General features: G+C 37.1%; 1 protein-coding gene across 1 annotated transcript in view; it reads left to right on the top strand.

Moving 5' to 3' along the window:
• The window catches only part of PCSK5 (proprotein convertase subtilisin/kexin type 5), a 253,679-nt gene that overhangs the window by 207,190 nt on the left and 25,754 nt on the right, over nt 1-20,735 (top strand). Inside the window, exons 22-27 of the mRNA XM_063320402.1 lie at nt 1,810-1,946; nt 3,941-4,138; nt 4,725-4,793; nt 16,713-16,755; nt 17,563-17,705; nt 18,930-19,130. Coding sequence (XP_063176472.1) covers nt 1,810-1,946; nt 3,941-4,138; nt 4,725-4,793; nt 16,713-16,755; nt 17,563-17,705; nt 18,930-19,130 — 791 coding nt within the window. The remainder of the gene's footprint in view (nt 1-1,809; nt 1,947-3,940; nt 4,139-4,724; nt 4,794-16,712; nt 16,756-17,562; nt 17,706-18,929; nt 19,131-20,735) is intronic.

Raw genomic sequence — 20,735 nt, 5'->3', positions numbered from 1 at the left:
GGGGATTACTGAAAATAATGTGAAAATGAAAACACTGAACAATCCCTGTTCTTTGTGAAAATTCAGTAGATGTCACTTTCTTCCATAATAAAATCTCTGTCAGATCATCTTCTTGTTTAACAATTCAAAATGCTGCTACCTGTTTTTAAAAAATTATGGAATTGTAGTTTTTTGTCCAGCCATACTGATTTTCACAAATTCTTCGTCCATCTGCTTACTGTTTGAGCTACAAAGGTTAGTGACAAGGTCTGACCCGCTGGTGTCTTCCATTAGTGGCAACATAACAAAAAGCAAGAAAAACGTATTTTACCACTGTGTGAGCTGTCTGTAAGGCTGGCTATCACACAGTAATACTTGTGTGTCATATCAGCCTAGCCCAGCTACCTCCAGTACTTCCATCACATTGTCCCATTTGCACAGAATCCAACCAGAGGGGGCTCCAGTCCCCAAAGAAAAGCTGAATAATGGTCTTAAACATGCAGGTATGGCTATATGAACTACAGTCTGCATAAGACTATATTACTGTCAGACTGCAGAGCAGAGATACAGCTTTGCTGAATACTTCATGTACTCATACTGATTCCCTCCAGCAGCCTGCCTTCAGCCTCAGAAGTTTTTTTAATCAATTCCTAAGTTTTCTTTGTTATGAGCACTTCAGGAGGGCTGTTTGCATGCTAGCCTGTTCTTCCACCTTTACACTTCATAAGCCTAGACTTTTCCAATCATGGTAAATTTTAAATGGTTTCAAAGACTATTTGACAAAATTGGTTTTAAACTTTGCAGATATTTTTCTCCTCTTCTTTCAGAATAAACCTGACAATGACCATAGCAATTCAAATTTATGAAGGCATATTGCAGGCATTCTCTAATGCCATTGGCTGGCTCCAAGGAAGCATGCACTATCTTAATGTTATGGAAAGCCTACTGTTCGCGAAGCGCACAGACAAGTTGATAGTCTCAAAATCTGTATTAAGATCCTGAACGGTGCTCAGCTTCTCTAGAAATTGCATCCCAAGTCCTTGTATAACAAAGTGGTCAAAGCAGTTGAGTGTGGAAGATTACAGTCTCTCCTCTCTTATTTTCTTAATACTGAAAACACTGTTATATTCTAGCCAACTTGTTTTATATTCTTTTAATAGTTATATCTGTATTGATGCTTCTGTACTTTTCTCCCCAACAGATTAAATCCAGTAGACATTAAGCAGTGGTGAAAAATGGACCAGAAATTTTCATCGCATAAAAGGATTCTTTAGTAAATATTTCATTACCTAGCAAAAGAAGAACATTTAGCAGCAGAACTCCTAAGTGTTTGCAGATATGCAAGTCTAAAAATACAGCCCCTAAAGGCCAAGATTCAGACAGATGTTTGACTTTATGTACAAAGTCATTATAGTGAAGCTGCAGTACTGTTCACAGGAAGCCTTTAAAGTAAAACTAACAGGAAATTTCAACAGAAGGATCGTTCCTTCACACAGAAAGACCAAGTCTTGCTTTCCTGCTAACAGACACAAGTGACCACTGCAGGGATTGTGGTAGAAAGACATCTAGGTACAGGACCAAAAGGTGATTTTTCTTAGAAAAATCTCAGAAAAAAATAATCTTTGAAAGTCTAAGACCCAGGTTCAAAACACAGTTGACTTTCCACTTAGTAAATACAATGAATAAAATCTGGAAAATTAAGGAGTAAAGTGCAAAGCCTCTTGTAAATAGATTGAAGGAAGAGTATCTTGGGTATCTTGCTAATTTCCTTTAAATTTAAAGAACAGGTAGCTGCTAAATTTGTAATTATGCCTCTCTCTGCCTCAAAAGAGTCTTTGATGATGGTCGCTGTGTTATGCAGTGCCCCAGAGGAAAGTTTGAATTCAAAGGTCAATGTCATTTGTGCCATCATACCTGCCTGGACTGCAGTGGAAGTGAACCTAACAAATGCACCACTTGTGGAACAGGTAAGGAGGATTTCCTCTTGCAGCTTTTCCCCTTCCTTGGCCTCCGAGTTCCGTTTTCTTTCTGCTCTCAGGCCCAGTTGTTAGAGCTGATAAAGTAGTGCTTTTGCTACTGATCTGCATCATAATCTTGTTTTAACCCTGAAGGTAGTTGGAACTCAATTTATTTTTAAAAAGGTACAAGAAAACACAATTCTGCATTGTCCTTGCATCTTTGTGCATTTTCCCTTGGTATATTTTGAATAGAAGCTATGTTAACAGAAACAAAAAGTCGCACAGGAAAAAAAGGACAGAAAACCTGCCTCTGGAAAAGAAAGCTCCGTCCATGCCTCGTCCAGCCTCTACACAGTATGTGCTACACTGAAATGGAGCAAGCTTGCACAAGCAGGCAGGGACCCAGGGTGCTTTCCAAAACATCTGTCTGGGGAAGGCTAGGAAACAAGGATGGTGGGTTCCACTGCAGACTGCTGTGTCCCTACAGCTGGACAAACAGGGCCTGCAAAGAGAAACTGACCCCTAACACACAAAGAAACTTGTCTTTTGGACACATTTTTATAGAGCTCAGGTTGAGAGAGAAGGTAATGTTAAAATTGTGGCTGTTCCACAAAGCAACTCTTTTCCTTTTGAAGTTCCATTTTAAAAATTATTCCCTCTCGCCTCTGTAACACCTGATGGGCAAAGAACTTGAGGCTGTTACATACAAATATGTGTAACTAGCCTGAACTGCCCTTGGAAATGAGTATTTAAGATTTAACTTTCAATTCACTTAATAAAGAGGAAATTTTGGTCAGCTTTTTCTGAGGACTCACAATGGATTCACAGCCTTTTTCCTTTCAGCTGCTATTTCCATTTCAGTCCTAGTTGTTAATGGCCCAGGATTTACTTAGTAATAAGTGTCCAGATTGCCCGAAAACACTGGTATGGCTGGCAATAATTTGTCATATTGATGATGAGACTGACTTTCTCACTTTGGGAAATGTGACTGAGTAGATGAAGTTTTCAAATGACACTTCAGGTCCAACGTGAAGGAGAAGTTTGTATAGTTGTTCCCCAAGTCCCTCCCTGTGGTAGACAGCAATATAAATTTCTGTACTTCTGCATATCAAGAAATGAAGACACTGGTGAGAGTCACACCCTGAGGAGGCTGGAAAAGATCATTCTAAAGATTTTTACATGAAAAGTAAAAGAAACAAAGTCTGAATACTTCTGCCGTGGTGCAGCAATTATTCCCTATTATAGCTGGTTTCTCTGCAGTTTCAAAAATAAATTATGGTAAACGAGTTCTTGCTCTATAGCAAAAGCAATCAAACACACTTAGCACAATAATGTACGTAATTTATTCTCTAAGGTAAGCCATTGGAAAACTCCTCATGTTGCAGCACATGGCACATGGCATGGTAGGTGTTTTCACAGGTTTCATTTAGAAGGATTTGAAGTAGGGGACCTCCCAGCTCCCCATGCACTGAAGAATGCTATTGATCTGGTAGCAAATAGATGTACGCTTGCTACCCATATTCAAATCTAAGTGATTACAGATTCTAGCTGTGACTGGGATAAGGATTACAGTTTAATCTAGTACAGACACAGAGTGATCCTTTCCAAAGGTGAGGTGGTAGCTTCACTTTCCTAATGGCAATTCTACATCCACAGGTACAATAGAATACAAATACTTGTATGTTCACTGCAAGGGCACTCAGTAATGGAAATCCCTCGATCCTTTCTTTATTAGTATGATGGATGCAAACAGTTATTATTCACATCTTTATGTCATAAATCTCCAGGAATGTGGAAGGTTTGAGGTCATGAAACTTTCATACGTTTTAGCTCATCTGATGTAAAACAGCAAATCTAGAAATCTAGCAGTCAGTGAAAAATATTCTCATCAGCTGCAGCACCAGCGCCTAAATGTTTGGCAGCATCAGCTGCCCAAATGTCCTCTGTTGCTTAAATCTTTTCCTTTTTTTTGTTTTTTTGTTTTGTTTTATTTTGCCACACAGATAGAAGAGGGATTGAACGTTTCCTGTATCATGGGGAGTGCAGAGAGAGCTGTCCTCCAGGTCACTACCATTCAGACCATACCTGCGTGGCTTGCTCTGGCCACTGTGAGGTGTGCCTGAACACCAGCCACTGCAAAAGATGTTTCAGAGGCTACTACCTTGCTCAAAACATATGTCAGAAGCATAGTTGTAGAGAAGGTAAGCATCCTTCAGTAGGAGTTAACAAATATTCTATTTAATTTGTGTCCTGGTTTCAGCTGGGGTAGAGTTAATTTTCTTTCTAGTGGCTGCTGTGTTTCAGATTTGGTAGGAATGTCAGTGCATACTGTTTTAGTTGTTGATAGGTGATATTTATACTAGTCAAGGACTTTTCTCAGGTTCCCGTAGAAGCTGAGAAGGGTCATAGACAGAACAATGGAATGGCCAACGGAATATTCTGTACCGTAGATGTCATGCTTGGTGTATAAACAGGGGTTGGCTGGGGGGCAGAAATCCATGATCACTGCTCAGGTCAGGAAGGTCAACCATCTCACCAGGTGGTGAGAGAGACTTGTGTCTTGTATATTCTTTTACTATGATTGTTGTTGTTGTAGCTATTATTTTCCTTTTCCATTACTGTTCTATTAAACTGTCTTTATCTCAACATAAGAAAAGAAATTGCTGTGAATCTTTCTCCTTTTTGGATTTGGACAAAGTTTATTTTTGGGGACCTTGCTGAGTGCTTCCAAGTGTTGGCCTTCCAGTATCTGGAATTAACCCAAAATTGGTGATTTGCAAAACACAGGTGAAGTGGAAGATCCTGACTCTGAAGATTGCATACCTTGTTCAGAAGGATGCCAGAACTGCAAAATGGGTAAATATTCCCTTTATGAACCTTTATCCTTATTCTTAAGGTAGGGAAAAATTATTCCTCCTCCCTGTCTTGACACAAGCCTATGTGCATGCTGCTGAGCTATTAATCACTGCTGCATTCGCTCACCAAGTAAACTGTATTTTTCCCAGTGTATTTATTTTTGAATACCATTTCTAAACTCTATCTCCAGCATAAATAAGAATAATTTTTGTATTACTTTCGCTATTAATCTCTGCAACATTTTTTTCCTGCTTGAATGCCACACTCAGGCTGAGAGATTTACTGACTTTCTGAAGCCATTGTCAGACACAGAACTTTATGAAAGACATGCAAATTTTCGAGGCCTGAAAATAGATCATTAGCCTGTGCTTTTTCTTTAAGGAAATAGACATAAGGACAGACCTTAAATTTCAAGAGCAAGTCCCTGCAATAGCAATGCTACTACCTTAAAAAAATGCTAGGACATTGATTCATTTTTCATGCTGGATTAGAAAAAGTAAGTTCCTTCTCAACATATTATGGTGTTGACAGAGAGTTTGTTGTCTTCAGATCAAAGCCATTTAACTTACTGAACTCGATCTAATCTTTCACCTTGACAGAGGATTAAAAATGTTTAAAAGATATCACTATTCATTGTTTCCACCGTATTTACATTAAGAAAATTTTATTTCCGGTGGTTGTATGGACAGATCAGCAACTCAAGACTGAGAGGCAACAGGGTGACCCATCAGAAAGGCAGTCTTCACTTATGACCTCTCAGACAAATTTCTTCTCAAGAAAGCACAGAGTTTACGTAAAGTAGCACTGAATGAGTACTAATATGCCAAGATGCTTTGATAAGACCATCTGTGTCACAGAAAGTAAGACTTGAAGGATTTTACGGAAGAAAAAAAATAGACCTGAGTTTTACTTCTTTCGGTGCAAATCTAGAGCAAATCACTGCTCTGCAAACAGTTATTTGTAATTACTACTTGTTTTCTAAAAAAAGGAACAAACTTGATTTGTTATATTTCCAAAGACCGTTTTTGAAAGTGCTAAAATTGGAGACTACCAGGACTATCCATCCTCTCCCTGATTTCAGACAGGTTTCCACAGACCAAGGAGTTCATAATGGACTCTCTGGTTTCTCCTGCCTGTGTTTTCAGGCCTGGTGTAACAGGCACTACCGTCAGTACCAGGGGTCTGAATGTTGCTATACAAAGGAGAGTGAACAGCAGGAAAGACAACTGTGAAAGAACTCATAAGGAAAAAAAACCAAATATACAAAAAAAAAACAAACCCAAATCCAGAAATTAATTCCCAGCACTAGTCACAACTGTTTCAATGCTCTTTCTCCTTTTGTGTCCTTTTTCCCTGCAAAACAAGACTATCATGAATGCTCATGCATACCAAACTTATGTAACGATTTTCATCACATACTACTTACTTCTTTCTATCAGTCATCCAGTCTAATATGTCATACCATAAAATTCCCTATGTCTCTGGTGACCAGCCATTCTGCATGAATGCAGTTAAGCTTAATGCTTTCCTCTGTGACTGTAGCTTTCTATATTGCTGAATGAAGAGCTGGACGGACCAAGTTTTAACATGATTGCAACTACACTGCGATCTTTTTTGGTATGGCATGGTTTCCAGGCTCATGTCAGCTGTCTGCTTCCTTGCGGGGAGAAAAAAGGAGAGAAGAAGTTAAAGGAGAAAAATCTTTTTCAATACCAACCTTTACTGCTGCTATCAGATGTTACTTCCCCTATTGTAAAATTTTCAGTGCTCTTCACAACACTTGTGACTAAAAATTCTTTATACCTCTTCTGCAACTATTTAGTGCCAACGCTTGCTTTGAGTTGGGGTGAAATGCACTATGAATAGTAGCTTCTCTTAAAACTAATCATTGCAAGTTAAGTCAGAAGCTGATTTTCTTTGTATTTGAGCTTAATAAGCCTGCATAAGGAGACTATAAGACTGTTCATGGGCAGCTGACATACACAGAAAGGGGCTGTACTCATTTACCTTTGTCCTGAGAAGATCTTTCATCTCCTAAATATTAATCATTCATAATATTCACTACATATTTACTCTCAGGTTCTTGTACTTGAAGTTCTGATTTAAAATAGTCTTTCCAAAAGCTTCAAAGATCAATGGAATGGATGCAGGTGAAACAAAGACTGAATAAACTTTCACTGCTGAGTAAAGTCAGAAGTGCTAAGATGCCAGAGTTTGGTAAGAGGCATACTATTAAGGAAACTCTATGGCTGTTACGATGCATATGTTATTGAGAGTCAAAGAGTTTGGTTTAATGTTAGTTCTGTTTGGAACAGAAGCACAGCAGTGGGCTAAAAGCATATCCCAAGCAGCTTTTGCAAATTACCATGTGTCCCTGAAATAAAGCATGACCTGTAAACTTCAAACTTAAAATGAATTATTAGGTAGAGATGCTGTTTGCTTGTGGTTATGCTCTTAATATTCAATGAGTTTTCTAGCATATCAATAGCTTAATTCATAGATAAGATGAGCACAGTAATAGGTTTCTCATGTCTTATCAGAAAATTGATATATTTAGAGACTTTGATTAAAAAAAAAACAGCTGAACTGTACCTCTCGTGGAAAATCAGAAAATTGCTATATTTAGAGACTTTGATTAAAAAAAAAACAGCTGAACTGTACCTCTCGTGGAAAACAGAAATGGATTCTTTTGAAAGTTGTAAAGAAATTACACTGCCATAAAAATAACTTAAAATAGTAAATTTTCAAGGGGAGAAAATATGAAATTTGATACATCTTGTTTCACATCTTCATGGTCTTTCTACAGACTCTCTTTTTAAAATTAAGCAAACACTGCATGATTTTGCAGTCTCTTTTTGTCTTATCTTCCTTTCAACACCAGTGAGGAATTTAATCTGAGTAACAACTGTAGAGCAGGAGTAGGAAAAGCATTCCAATGCTGTGAACATTTCTATTAGAACTGCAGTGGAAAGCTCTGGGAAATGCTCTATTTAAAAAAAAAAAAAAAAAAAAGGAGGAAGCAAAATGTAGTAATCACAGCAATTGGAGTCAAAATTATAGTTCACATACTGAAAAGTAGTTATTCATATACAAATGCAAATACATTTCGTGCATACTTACAGATCTGCAAAAGACTCAAGACCGTTCCCTCACAAGAAAAATCATCAGGCACCTGCTCTTTCTGAAGTGCTTTGAGATCCTTGGAAATAAACTGTAAAAGATAGATATAATTAACTTCTTTGGTTTATACCGGTACAGGATCTCTAGCTTATAGAAGCTATATAAATTTAAAAAGGAATATCAGACCACAGTGACATTATATTGTAAGCTAGGAGCAACGAAATACAAGTGATTCTCTTACTGTCTGCAAATTACAAAGCTTAGTTGATATATTTTTTCTTTTTTGTATACACAGGTCTAACTTTAAAAAGGGATACATATGCTAATTAAGATAAATGAACTGCCTATTTTCCTACTAGCCTGAAGGACAAGTAATTTTTGGCCCAAATATATTTCACAGGGCATGAAAGAATAGATTAAACCACCACCCGCAGTCTTGGGCAATGTTGTCCTGCTTTGTGAAGGCAACAAAATGAGTAAGATTTACTCTCTTCTGGCATGATGCCAGGTGCCAGCAGAAAAGAGGTAGGCTGCATGGGAAATCTCTCTTCTTGCTCAGTAGTGACCCTACAGTCACATTAAGACATACTTTTATATCATAGTTTTATATCAGTTTGATACTGTACATCCCATGTCAGACGTTTCAGAGAAGAATGTAAAACCCACCCAGGTTTTACATTCTAACACTAACACTGCAGGGTAGTGTTCACCAGGCATGAGGATACAAGGAAGATTGACAGTGTTTATAAAATTTTCTGGGACCCTCAGGAAATGAAGTAAAACCTGTGTGTTTTCCTCCAAGTTAAGACCCGGTTTTGTTTTAGGGCTCTAGTGTGGTAATACATCTTTACTGTATCTACACTGAAGGTCTAAAAGCAAAGATAGGGACTGTCAGGGAGACTTAATCAAGGACAGATAAGTCTTTGTAGTTTAAATACAGATGACGCTTTCTTTTAAATTCAGGTGATACTTTTCTTTCTGATTCACTTCATAAATTTGGAGGCTGCTCATATTTTAAGGAGATAAAGAATCTTTAATGCTCACAGACACCATTCTGCCCTCAGACACTATTAAATGCTGGCATACGTAATAGGGAAATTGCCTGAGAGAGCACTAATCCCAAAAGTATCTATGGCTTTGTGTATAGTGTCAAAACAATGGCTACGCGTAGCTGGGTTCAGCTCCTTACCTTCTTCTGCCCACATGCTCTCGAATGCATCTGACTGCATGCTGCCTTACTAGCCCAATTGGCACGCTCAAGCAGGTGGCATTCCATGAGATCTGAAAGGCAGACTCTTGCACAGGTATTGGAAACTGAAGTGAGAGCGAAAGACAAGTCAAGTCTTAAGGGTGACTTCAATACGTAAACTTAATCCTAAATTCTTACAAGCTTCAAATACATTCCTACTGTTGTGCAAGCAAACGCAAACACAAAATTGGACAAACAGTCTGTAAGAAAGTGTGCTGAATAAATTTCAAGTCCACACTTCCAGGATTATCTTTATTACTTTGGTACCTCAGGTCTGATAACCCAATTTTGGACACTCTGGACCTACTTTCTTGAGTACCAATGAGCTATTTCTCCCTCTAATGCAGCTAGATCTGTGGGAACTGCAGGTCTTCATCACCTCTGGACATCAGGCCGTGATTAAATTTTAATGACTTGTCTTCTGGTGCGCACCAGAAAACACCATGAAGTCTACAAAATTAAATACAGTTTCCTTCACAAAGGTAGCTTTTGAAAGAGCAAGTTCTGATGAAACAATGTAATTAAGGAGGAGGGTTGTCTTTGTGCCATTGCAACATCTACCTTCTACCTCTCAATGCAAATTTAGATCACTTCAGAATACCACCCATATTTTTTCCAAACTTTTAAAACTGTAATGAGTTTCAGAAACTTTCTTCAGAGTCAAACTTACATTTTTAGAATGCAGTCAGCTGTAAGCAAACACTCAGGACAAGAAAAGAACACTAAGGTAAAACTGCAAAATTTGAGCCACTTAAAGTAAATATTCTAAGAGAATTTCAGAGTCAATACAACTCAAGAACATAACAGCCCTCAATATCCACATTTGATATGTCTAAAATACAACACATGGACCAGAGTGTTTTTCAAACACTTTCATCTCTCTCTTTCTTTCTAATTATACAATTTGCATTTGCCCTTTTGTGCCTACATAATGAACAGACACAACATGTGAGTATTTATGAAGATAAGTGATAAACTTCTCTGATATGCAATATCTACAGACTGGCATATGTACGCTTCACAAGCAGAAACTGCTGCCCTATTAACCAATAATGGTAACTGTGAGCACCTGGTTCACTGAGGAGCTAAACGTTTGCAGCACATGGAGCTCAGGTGGATCATTGGTAGATTCGCAGGAGTCAACAGAAGGATAGGCCTCCCTCTCAGAAGGGATTGTGAAAGTCAGGCTTTGTCCCAATTTGTTTGCCTTCCTGCCAGTGTCCCCCCATGGAGCTATGCATTCCTGATCCAATTCTTACTCGCCCACTTGCTGATTCACTTCCACTCACCTCAACCAACTTGCGAAAGTACGACATGTTGTGATATGAATGCTTCTCACGGCTTCCCAGAGATTACCTCATCTCCATGTAGCAAAATACCATGTATATTGCCTTTCGACCCATCCCAGGTTCTGTAGAGAGCAGCACAACGTGGCTTTTCCAGCTTTTGCAACAGGATTATTTTCAAAGGCTAACAATGAGAATAAAGCGCTCCTCAGTGAGGGTGCAGAGTGAAGAACGCTCAGAATAGCCACCACACTTCTCCCTTTTCAAGGATACACTTGCCTTACAAAAGAGGCAAACACTGAGAAACCCCAAAGAGCAGTGTCCCTGAGAATAAAAGCCTACAAAATAGGCATCTAGGCCAAAACGTGACTCTATTTTAGCAAAGTAAAGCCTGAGCAACTCTCAAAGGTTATCCAGAACATAGCTATTTAGTTTGGCCTGGGTGACAAGGTCTGTGTACAGACATACAGCTATAAAGGCAGAAAGTGAGACTCAATAATCCAAATGCTCCATGAGATCCATTAAACGGAGGGAGACGGGGGAAAATACAGTCTATAAGGTAGTGAGAGTGAGAGAAAAGTTATTTGGAGAAGATTTAAGGAAACTGTGAGATAGCTGAAAGGGCAGCACTGTGAACAGACTCAAACTCAGGTACAGATTGCAATTCTGGCAGTTGTGCTCATGATTAATGAGTAAAAAGTGATCTGGTACCCCTAGCAACCTAAGAAACACAAAGGAAAACTTCATTTCTTCAAACCTTCCCTGATGATGAATAGACCTTGGCTTTCAAAATACCAGAGAAAATTATGATAAGGATCCTTTTTTATCTCAGAGTAAATCTTCCTCAAGAGGTTAATCTCGCAGAATAGGTTTTAGATTTGCAGATAATAGGACTCGTTTCCACAGGCTTCTGGAATGAGAATATGCAATCTGTGCAAAAGGAATACCCAGCAAGATTTGGAACTGTTCTTTTCTGATTTTTAGGATGACATTTCAGTGTAGGCAGAACATTACATCAGAGGATGTTGTCTTTCCTAGAGTATAGGTAAAAGAGAATTTTGTTGCACAGTGAAGATACAAGATGTATGTATCAAAGAAAACACGCTGTCTTTGAAATTTTTATTTCTCTGAGAAAGAAAATTACTTCCTGGACAAAATCCAGACTTGGGGCAAGTCATTGGAAAAACTGAAGATATGAGATTGAACCATGAGTTCTGCGAACACATAATACTCCAGATTTTAGTTTAGAGTTCTCTGTAGAAATAAGAACACAGAAGAAAAATACTGCATCAGACCAAAAGTTCATCTAGCTCAGTAGCCACCGACCAAACATTTTTCAGCTTCATGTGTGGTGTAAATCTCACTACAGCACTGGTCAACTATGTCTGGTGAGCCATTCTGACTCTGTATTTACTTTTTAAGCCAGTTTTTACAATTTTCTATTCCTTAAAGTTTCCTGATCTCATTGCTTTCCCGCAGTGAACTCTGTCCCCAGATTTGATGCATTTATCAACATACATACAAGTATTTATGTATTTATCAACATTTCACCTCAGTCATACAAACCGTGGAACTATTCCAGGTAATACGTATTATCATGTTGGTCTTTGGTTTCATTTCATCTTATCTGCACTTCATGTCTACTTCTAACTGCAACATACTAAAATCATTATTTGATCAAGAAAATATTCCTCATTCCCTTTATTTTATCAATGAAATACAGCAACAGCAAGTGACATTATTCCCCTTTTAAAGTAAGGTAATTGAAATTAGACTGGTGTGATTTTTATAGTTAATCTGCTTTACAGCAATAATAACACTCAGAACATTGTTTTGTTTTATTTATCTCATTTTCATCCTAATTAAAGGTAGTTTTAATTTAAATTAAAAAAAAAATACAAAAAACTAAATAGACAAAATTTTAGTAAAAGTATATTTTTTGCAAGAGATGAAGTCTATCCAAAGTATTTTTTTTCTTTTTTGCCTTAAAAATAAGTATTTTTTAATTCATTAAAAATCTTGGCTGAATCAAAGTTGTAGGTTTTGGCCAGAGCAAGTACTGATGCCATTTTTCCCCCATATAAATCTAACTGACAACAGAACACAGCTTTTTCCTTGGTTAAAATTCACAATCTCTTCTTCTCCCATCTCCTGGTAACATGGCTTGTCAAAATAAATTATGATGTCAGAAATGAGAAAAAAGAAGATAAAGCTGATTTACTGACAAAACGGAAAAGAAAAAAAAAAAAAAAAGAAAAATAGGTGAAAAACTAACCAAATAGACACAGACAAATACCTTCCCACACAAACTGGAAGATCCAAACCAGAGTCCTTCGTTTCATAACAGAAATCTTAATTTTTAAAGCCTACCGAAAGCTGAGTTTTCAGTTAGATCCCTGTCTAGTCAAAAATCCTATTATGTTTGGATTGTAAATTTCAGTTATTTTAATTGACTTGCCATAAAAACTAAAGAAAAAATGGTCTAAGGTAGTTAAAATATATAATTACTCTTGTTGGTGATATAGTACAATTTATAGTACGTTTTTTAGATTATTGTAAATTATTGTTCAGGGGAATGTAAAAGGCAAATAAAATCTAGCAGTAACTGTTGAAATTAAACAATTACTGCAGGCTGGCCCTTCAAGGAAAACTGCAATGTAATATAAAATCATTTTCAGTCATTACATTTAATTAAACTGGAAAAGAAAGGTAAACCAAGCATTAAGTCCCAGGCAGTGAATATCCTGAACTTCTCCTGAATGCAAAAAAAGTTGAGTGTATTCAGCACTTTCTAGGCTCACGGCTGAGCCAATAAATAGTTCAGGAAATTTAATTTTAAAAAAAGTTCATAAACAAAACAGGAAGCTAAAATAAAAGTTACAGTCTAAATACAGATCCTGCAAAATGTACCCTTGCACTTAACTTCAACTCCCAGCTTTATTGTATACAGTAGATAAAGTCAAGCATGCATACGAGTCATTGCAAGATCTGGGTCTAATTAGATGGGATACCTTGAGTAAGTGCTACTCAAAAATACAGAGGGCTAGCCATGGGAAGGTTCCAGAATCAGGATCTGTCTAAATACCATGAGCACTCAAACATAGTGAAACAGTGACAGGGGTTTCCAAAATGCTCTGGAGCTTGTTTTTAATATAGGTGAAATTATGTACTAGATATTTCATTAAGCCTCTACAGTAATACTACCAAAAAAATTGCTTACAGTGTTCCTTTACAGATTTGAACAAAAATAGCCTTCCAGCACAACAATGCTATGCTTGTAACGCTAATGTCCGTACTTCCCTCCTGGAGCAGAAAAAAACACTAATTCGTTTCAAATCAGAGAGTTCCAACAGAATGCATGAATATTTGGCCTTTGACCAATATTTAAGCTTTGCATGTACCTTTTCTGTATTATAACATAGCTGCACTCCAAACGTATTGTACTTGAGAAGGGCAGGGGGTGGAGGAGGGAACAGGAAGAGCAGTTTATTACAGACAAGGAAAGAAACCAAACGACTTTTTCTATGAACTCTAGATGATCTTTACTTATCTAAGAAAACTGCAATAAAACCAGAAAGTCACAGAGGACTTGTTTGTGTCTGAGGCCTTATATTTTAAAATGGTTGAATCCTGCTTCTAACGCTGTCAAGATCACTTTTGTTTCTGTCTTCAAAAGAGTGGCATAGGCTCAACATAGTGGAAATCAATGCAAATGGAAGCTGTAAAATACAGATAAAATATTAGCAGTTCTCATGACAAGAAGCCTTTTGGAGCATGACATAGTAACCAACCCACTTTGCACCACCGAGATCTCATTATTTTATGGGCAAGTGAAGGTCTCAGTGAGTACAGGATGCTTGTTAGTGCTAGTCCAAGAACCGATTGTGACAGGTTTTAAAGGAGCTGCTGTTGAAGAACTACACATATATATCCATAAAATTCCCTAGACTTAGTTCATTCTTAAAATTCATTTCCAAGATTTTGGAAACACAGCGTGTGTTAAATATCAAATTTGCTATTGCAGGAACAGCATATTTAGTTTTCTCTCTCCCTGCTAACAGACAGTTACCCTCTTTGCATTCCTTTCTAAAATATGTTCATTATTGCTCAACAGTTTAAATTCTGAAACTGTGACTAAGTTTAGAGAGTGGTAGAGCTTCTATTTAGTGCTTATGTCTTTAAGAGAAAGAACAATTGTTCCGTAAGGGTTGATAAATAACATAATATAGTAGACAAGCTGGCAAATGAACTTGGGGTGCGCTACCCCAATGACTGCATGTTTTTGTTTTACAAAATTGTCAAGAAATTCTCCCCTGGGCTCCAAAATCTTAGGTTTGAAGAAAGACTTAGTGCATTCCCAAGTGAAATACAGCAAACCAGTTATTCCTACAAAATTTGTGGCCTTCTAATAAGGTATTTACTATTACCAGTTCTGACTAAGTTTTGTGTAAGCAGGGGGATGCAAGTGGTATTTGTGATACTTTTTTTTGCTCTCTCCACAATAGATATCCTAATCCGCAATCTAAACGAACTGTTTTTACCCTTTCATTCCTAGATACTTTATCTTAGATCCTAAACCAACTCAAAATACACAGTCTTTACTTAATGGTCACTTACTTAATACTTAATTTTTCTAATCTTTTTCCAGAAGACAACCAGACATTGTGTCTTTGTTTGCAGTTACTGCTGAGATCTGTCTGAAACTGAGCTATATAGATAGTCAACCATACAGGCAAAACTGAGAGGGCAGTTAGGAAAGAAAAATGTCATCAGAAACTCCCACAGGCAAGAGAGGAAAGGGTCCTTTCTTCATAAAAGCCAGAAAGTACATGGAGAGTTAGTCATTAAACCCGCAAGCAACCCCAGTAATTTTAACAATGTCTCTTTGATGCATACTCAATTTTTTCCATCAGTGAAACATAAGGACTGTATGTGCCAGTGCCATGACAATTTTCAAAAGGTATACATGTGCTTATTTATCACCATATCAGCCAGGCTCCTAACAACGGAAGGAAAAAAACACACACAAATTAATTGGGGAAAAAAATATCTCAGGAAGTGTCCTTATGCAGAAACAGTAGTAGTATTTCAGAAATCATTCAAAAAGAAGCCCTGGACAAACCAAATGTCTTTTATCTAGAAGTAAAGGAAGACTTAGTAGAAAATATTTCCATATTGTAAGAATATTTTGTGTCTTAACATAAAAACTAATGCAAAGAACACTAGATCAGGTGATTGCTGTTTCGGTTTGTGCTCTAAACAGTAAAGAGAATATTTTCACAGATCTGCAACATTTCTGGGTAAAACTTTACACCTCATAAATAAATTGCTAGAACTACTTGCAAAACCAAGTCCATGTTGCCTAATAAGTTTGCGTGTGTAAAGTGTGATTTATTGTAGATACAGTTCAAACAGACTCAGTGAAAATTTTGCCTTATGAGTACTATTAATATCAAAAATAATTTATAGGTACTTCATAGGAGAGCGGTTTATAAATATATTCGACCAGGTTGTTCCGTTTCCTTCCAGTCTGCTCCCTTTGGGATACTTGAGTAAGGTAAAAGAAATAGAAAGGTAACAGAAGATAATGGAAGGTTATAGAAAATACTCTTCACTTTGTGTGAGCATAGAGCCATGTCAATCTTTGTAACAGTCTTAAGAAGTTGTATAACACTTCTTCTGTTCATTCAACAAAAATTTTTAATGCAAAAAATTAGTTTTCTGAAAGTAAAGTTTACCCAAAAGCCGTGCCCTCCACCTCCCCTCCCCCCCATTATAGAAAGGTATTTGTCTAGCTAAGGATTTTTTAGATTAAACTGGTTACTAACATGTTTTTGAAAAGTTTGCTTTTAGAGGTGCCAAAACCTTTTAACTTATCTCTGCAACAAATAAAGAAATAGGATGAAACTACAGATTTGGATAGCTTAGAGTCTCATTTTAAGAGTTCATTTTGCCCAACTTGAGCTCCTGGGAAGGTTCTGCTTTTCAGAACAGCTCTTCCTCAAGCACTCGGCACCTTCTAGCTACCTTATGCTGAGGACTCAAGTCACAAGTCACTGCAAAAATATAAGCCAGGACCTGATTGTGGAAAAGTTTATCTCCAAAAATTGTAAACAGAGATTCAGAGGTGATAATGTTTTAGTTATGGTTGTGGTGGTTTTAACGTGAGAGATAGTAACATAAAAATGGTGTAGCAACAATTCTTTTCACCATTTTTTTTTAAACTCTGATTATTATTTAATAATTTCACGTTTTTCATTTCAGATGACCAACAAATCTGTATAACATGTATACAGAACTACTATATGTAAGTATAGCTCTTCATGCCTATACATTTTTCTGAAGCAAAAATGTGTGCTTCACTGCCTAGATCTGTATGTTATCCCATTCCTTTTAAGTGTTGCCTATCTGAGAACAGTAACTTTGGAAAAAGGCTTGGAAAATGCTGAAAAACTAGCCAATCGCTCACCACCATGGCCTTTAAAATCTTATGGACTGATGTGAACTTTCCATATGCAAAGAGAGGAATATGGAACAGAAAGTGGAACAGTGCCTCTGGATTTGGAACTAGTATGCTCTCAGCATATTGTGTCCAGTTTTGGTAGTTGCAGTTCAGCAGGCACACTTAAAAATGTAAGGAGGTTAAGGAAAAAATACATAGGTTAATTGAAAGTGTAACTTAAACCAAAGAAAAGAACTCTCCTGCTTTTCAAAGGGACAGTTATGAGATCTCTGTAAAAATTACCATGACAAAAGAAAATGTTGATTAAAAGGCTATTCAATTTAGCTTATATATTTTTACAAGTGATCAGCTCTTTACAACCATAATATAGTAATTTCTAATTAAGCATGCATTTGGTTTTATGCCTATGTTTAAAAAAGAAAATTGAATTATTTATACTTAAGAACGCTGAGATTAGAAAACATGACTTGTTAATATTTACCGGTTGAATAAGTAACAGAGCTACAAATACACTTCGAATCTATCATTAGAGGAATAATTTCTGTTCATGGGGATGAGAATAGAGCGTTACCATTACCATACCTAGAGACATAAATGAAACAAACTCACCTCAAAAGGAACTTGCTAATGATGTTCTACTTTATCTTACAGGTATAAGCAGCGTTGTTATAAATACTGCCCAGAAAATACTTACAGAGACGAAAGTTCTCTGCAATGTAGAGAGTGTCCTAGCAACTGTGATAGCTGTGACAAGGACAAGTGTGACTCGTGTAAAGAAGGCTTTTATCTCTCAGGTAAGCAAAGTACCAAGTATGGCATATAAAGGAAAGTATTTTGGACTGTTTCTTCAGAGAACGAGTCTGGACTCAGCTTCTCAAATTCATAAATCTTTTCTATGGCAAATAGTGGAGGCTGAGGGGAGTTAGCACTTTGCAGAATTGAGTCCCTAGCATAAACATAGGGTGGTTATGTTAGCCAATAGAGTTATTTGATTCAAAAGCTCCATATATTTGACTACAAATTTCCACTTTTTTTTTTTCTAGTTTTGTTTTTAATGCATTTCCACTCTTTTGGGCAAGTACAAAAAATATGTAGTTGATTCAGACTTTGTGAAAGGAGGGGGTTTTGACTCACAGAAAGACATGGAAACGCTTCCTTACTCTGTGCAAGTCTAGTTTTACTTTGACTTTCAGGACCACATAAAGTAACAAGCCTTAAACACTCTGACATGAGCTCAGTTAAAACCACTAAATTCCACATCAGATTCACACAAGACCAGGAATCTTTTAGCTTTATTACGAAGCCATAAATCAGGCAGGTCTGGTTCAGACATGGTGCCAAATATGAATCACAGGAAACCTTGTGCATTGCCTGCTGAAAGTGCCAGTAGAGAAGTACAAAAGCATCATGCTCATGGAAAATTCTGTGGTCACAACCTGAGGTGATCTGGTCGTCTACATTTTTTTTAATTGAAATTGGAGGAAGCTCAAGAAGCTATCAGTGTAACAACTTCTATGGGCTTCACTGCAGTATGCCGACCGTTAAATTTAATCAGATTTACCTAACTTTAGCTTTACATTCACTAGAAACTAGAGATTCACTTAATCCTCAAAATGTGCATGTATCTAAAAACTTTTGGGAATTCTGGACTTAGATTTTGTATTGGGCCAGTATAAAAGTTTGGACTCCAGCATAAAATTTTTATTCAGATTCGGACTTCCGTAAGATTTGTATATGCCAGTATTTAGGGTATGGATGAAAACCCATCTAGATATAAATTTAAGTGCAGATTGGTTGGAAGGTTGTGAAGTTTGCACAAGCAACTGAGCTGAATTTAAGTTTCATGCCAAAAAATTGGAGTTTATATAGCTACAAAAAGTTTAATGAGTTCTTATAAGCTGGGTTTTTTTCAACCGTTTCTGGCAGGAGACAGAGAGATGCTATAGGTGTGGTACCCCCTTGTTAGGATTAATAGGGGTCAGTAGACACGGTGATGCCAGGCTTTGTTTCTGCTGCAGGCGGCACATGTGTGAGTGAGTGTGGTGACGGCTTCTTCACTGATGACATCTCTAGAGAATGCGAACCTTGCCACAGGAGCTGTGCAACCTGTGTTGGGTACAGCTATAAGAACTGTACTGGGTGCAAAAACAGTTTCCAGCTATCTCATGGGCGCTGTCTGAATCCAAGAAATTCTCCACCCGATGGGAAGTTCTGGAATGGTAAGTTGCAACAGATCCCTTAATCTTTTCCGTTTCTCTGAAGACTACTAGAAGTTGTAGAAAGAGGATACCAAGGTCTTGCATCTAGAGTGAAACTGCGCTTTTGTCAAACCCACTGTGGTTTTAAAAATATACTGACCAAAACCATTGGTTTCACAGAGCGAAATTCATTTTCCTGCAAATAGCCTAACATTTTAATACAACTTAGGTGTTCCTTATCTGGGAGTTGTCTTACCTGGACAGATAAAAGTTTAAAAAATAAAAGATAATAATACAGAAAAGATAAAATATAGATAATGGATAATAGATTAATCTACTGGGAGTTCCTTACCTAAAGTATTGGGAACTTTATAGGCTATGTTTTAGACCAGCTTTGTGGCTATTTATTCCCTACACAGAAGTGAATGTAAATTGTAGCAAATAGAAAATAATAAAATGTATGTGTGTGTGTGCATGTACTGTGTGTTTAAAAGCAAGCTCTCTTCTTTACCTTTCTCCCACAGCGTAGGCATGCACCACCACTCTAAGGGACCAAACACAAGATGTAGAACTACATTCTGCAGTTCTTGTCCTATCTTGGCCATTTCCATGACCTTCACAAAATAATCAGTTCTTTCTTGGCTCCCTGATCTGTAGCATAGGAAAAACAACTATCCGTTAAAAAAAAAAAATTGGAAGGAAAATGTTTTTAGAATTTAAAGTTGTTGAAGGGAATGATCTGTATTAATTTTTTTAATTATTTTCCTTCATAAACGTCTTCAAATGCATGCCTGTACTGTCACAAATTGTTTGTTAAGAAAGTGTTAAATGAAAAGTGTATAGTAGAATATTTGTCATTCCCATTTTGTCAGTTATATAAAGTACAACTGAATAGGTTATATTACCAAATGAGGCCGTGCTAATAGTGAATTTATCCCCCAGCACACAAATTAAAGCTCATTTGCTATGAATATTCATTTTTTTAAAGTGAAACCATTACAGCACGTGGAATCTCGATAGTTAGGATTGCAAGTGGCACTTTTTAGTTGTATGAACGCCATACAAAGGGTAAAATTTCCTCTAGAGTTTCAATAGCTGATTTGCTGATCACAGTAAACAAAGAGGAAAGTCAGTGTCGTATAATCCTTTCACTCTTTTTACAGTTGTAAAGCATTATTTGGAGTAACACATCCAGTTTTGGGCACAGCGCTTAAAGAAAGAAGTGGGCCTATTAGAGTGGAAACAGTGAGGATTACCAGAAATCTAGGGAAAAGATTATTTACAATGAAAGGTTGAGATAAATGAGGCGCTTGGGTCTAAATGAGAAAGCTAAGAGGAACACAATCACAAAGAAGAATGGAATAGATTGGGTCTCTGTAAGTGTGGTAAACAGAACTTAAAATGCAGAAAAGGAGTATTAAATTTGGCATTGGGAAAAAAGGGGACTTTCAAATGGAATAATGTAGTAGTAGTAGTAGAATATTTGAGGAGGTTTTGGGGTTTCCATCACTAGGGATCTTTAAGAACACATGAAGAGCATCTGACAGGGATGTTTACTGAGTGGAGCAAGAGACTAGATTACTTAAGGGCCCTTACAGCTTTATTTTCTATCAAATACAAATTTTC

The sequence above is a fragment of the Chroicocephalus ridibundus genome, chromosome Z (assembly GCF_963924245.1).
Source record: "Chroicocephalus ridibundus chromosome Z, bChrRid1.1, whole genome shotgun sequence".
NCBI lineage: Eukaryota > Metazoa > Chordata > Aves > Charadriiformes > Laridae > Chroicocephalus > Chroicocephalus ridibundus.
Note: the sequence above shows the minus strand (reverse complement) of the source record. Positions and strands in the feature narration are given on the sequence as shown.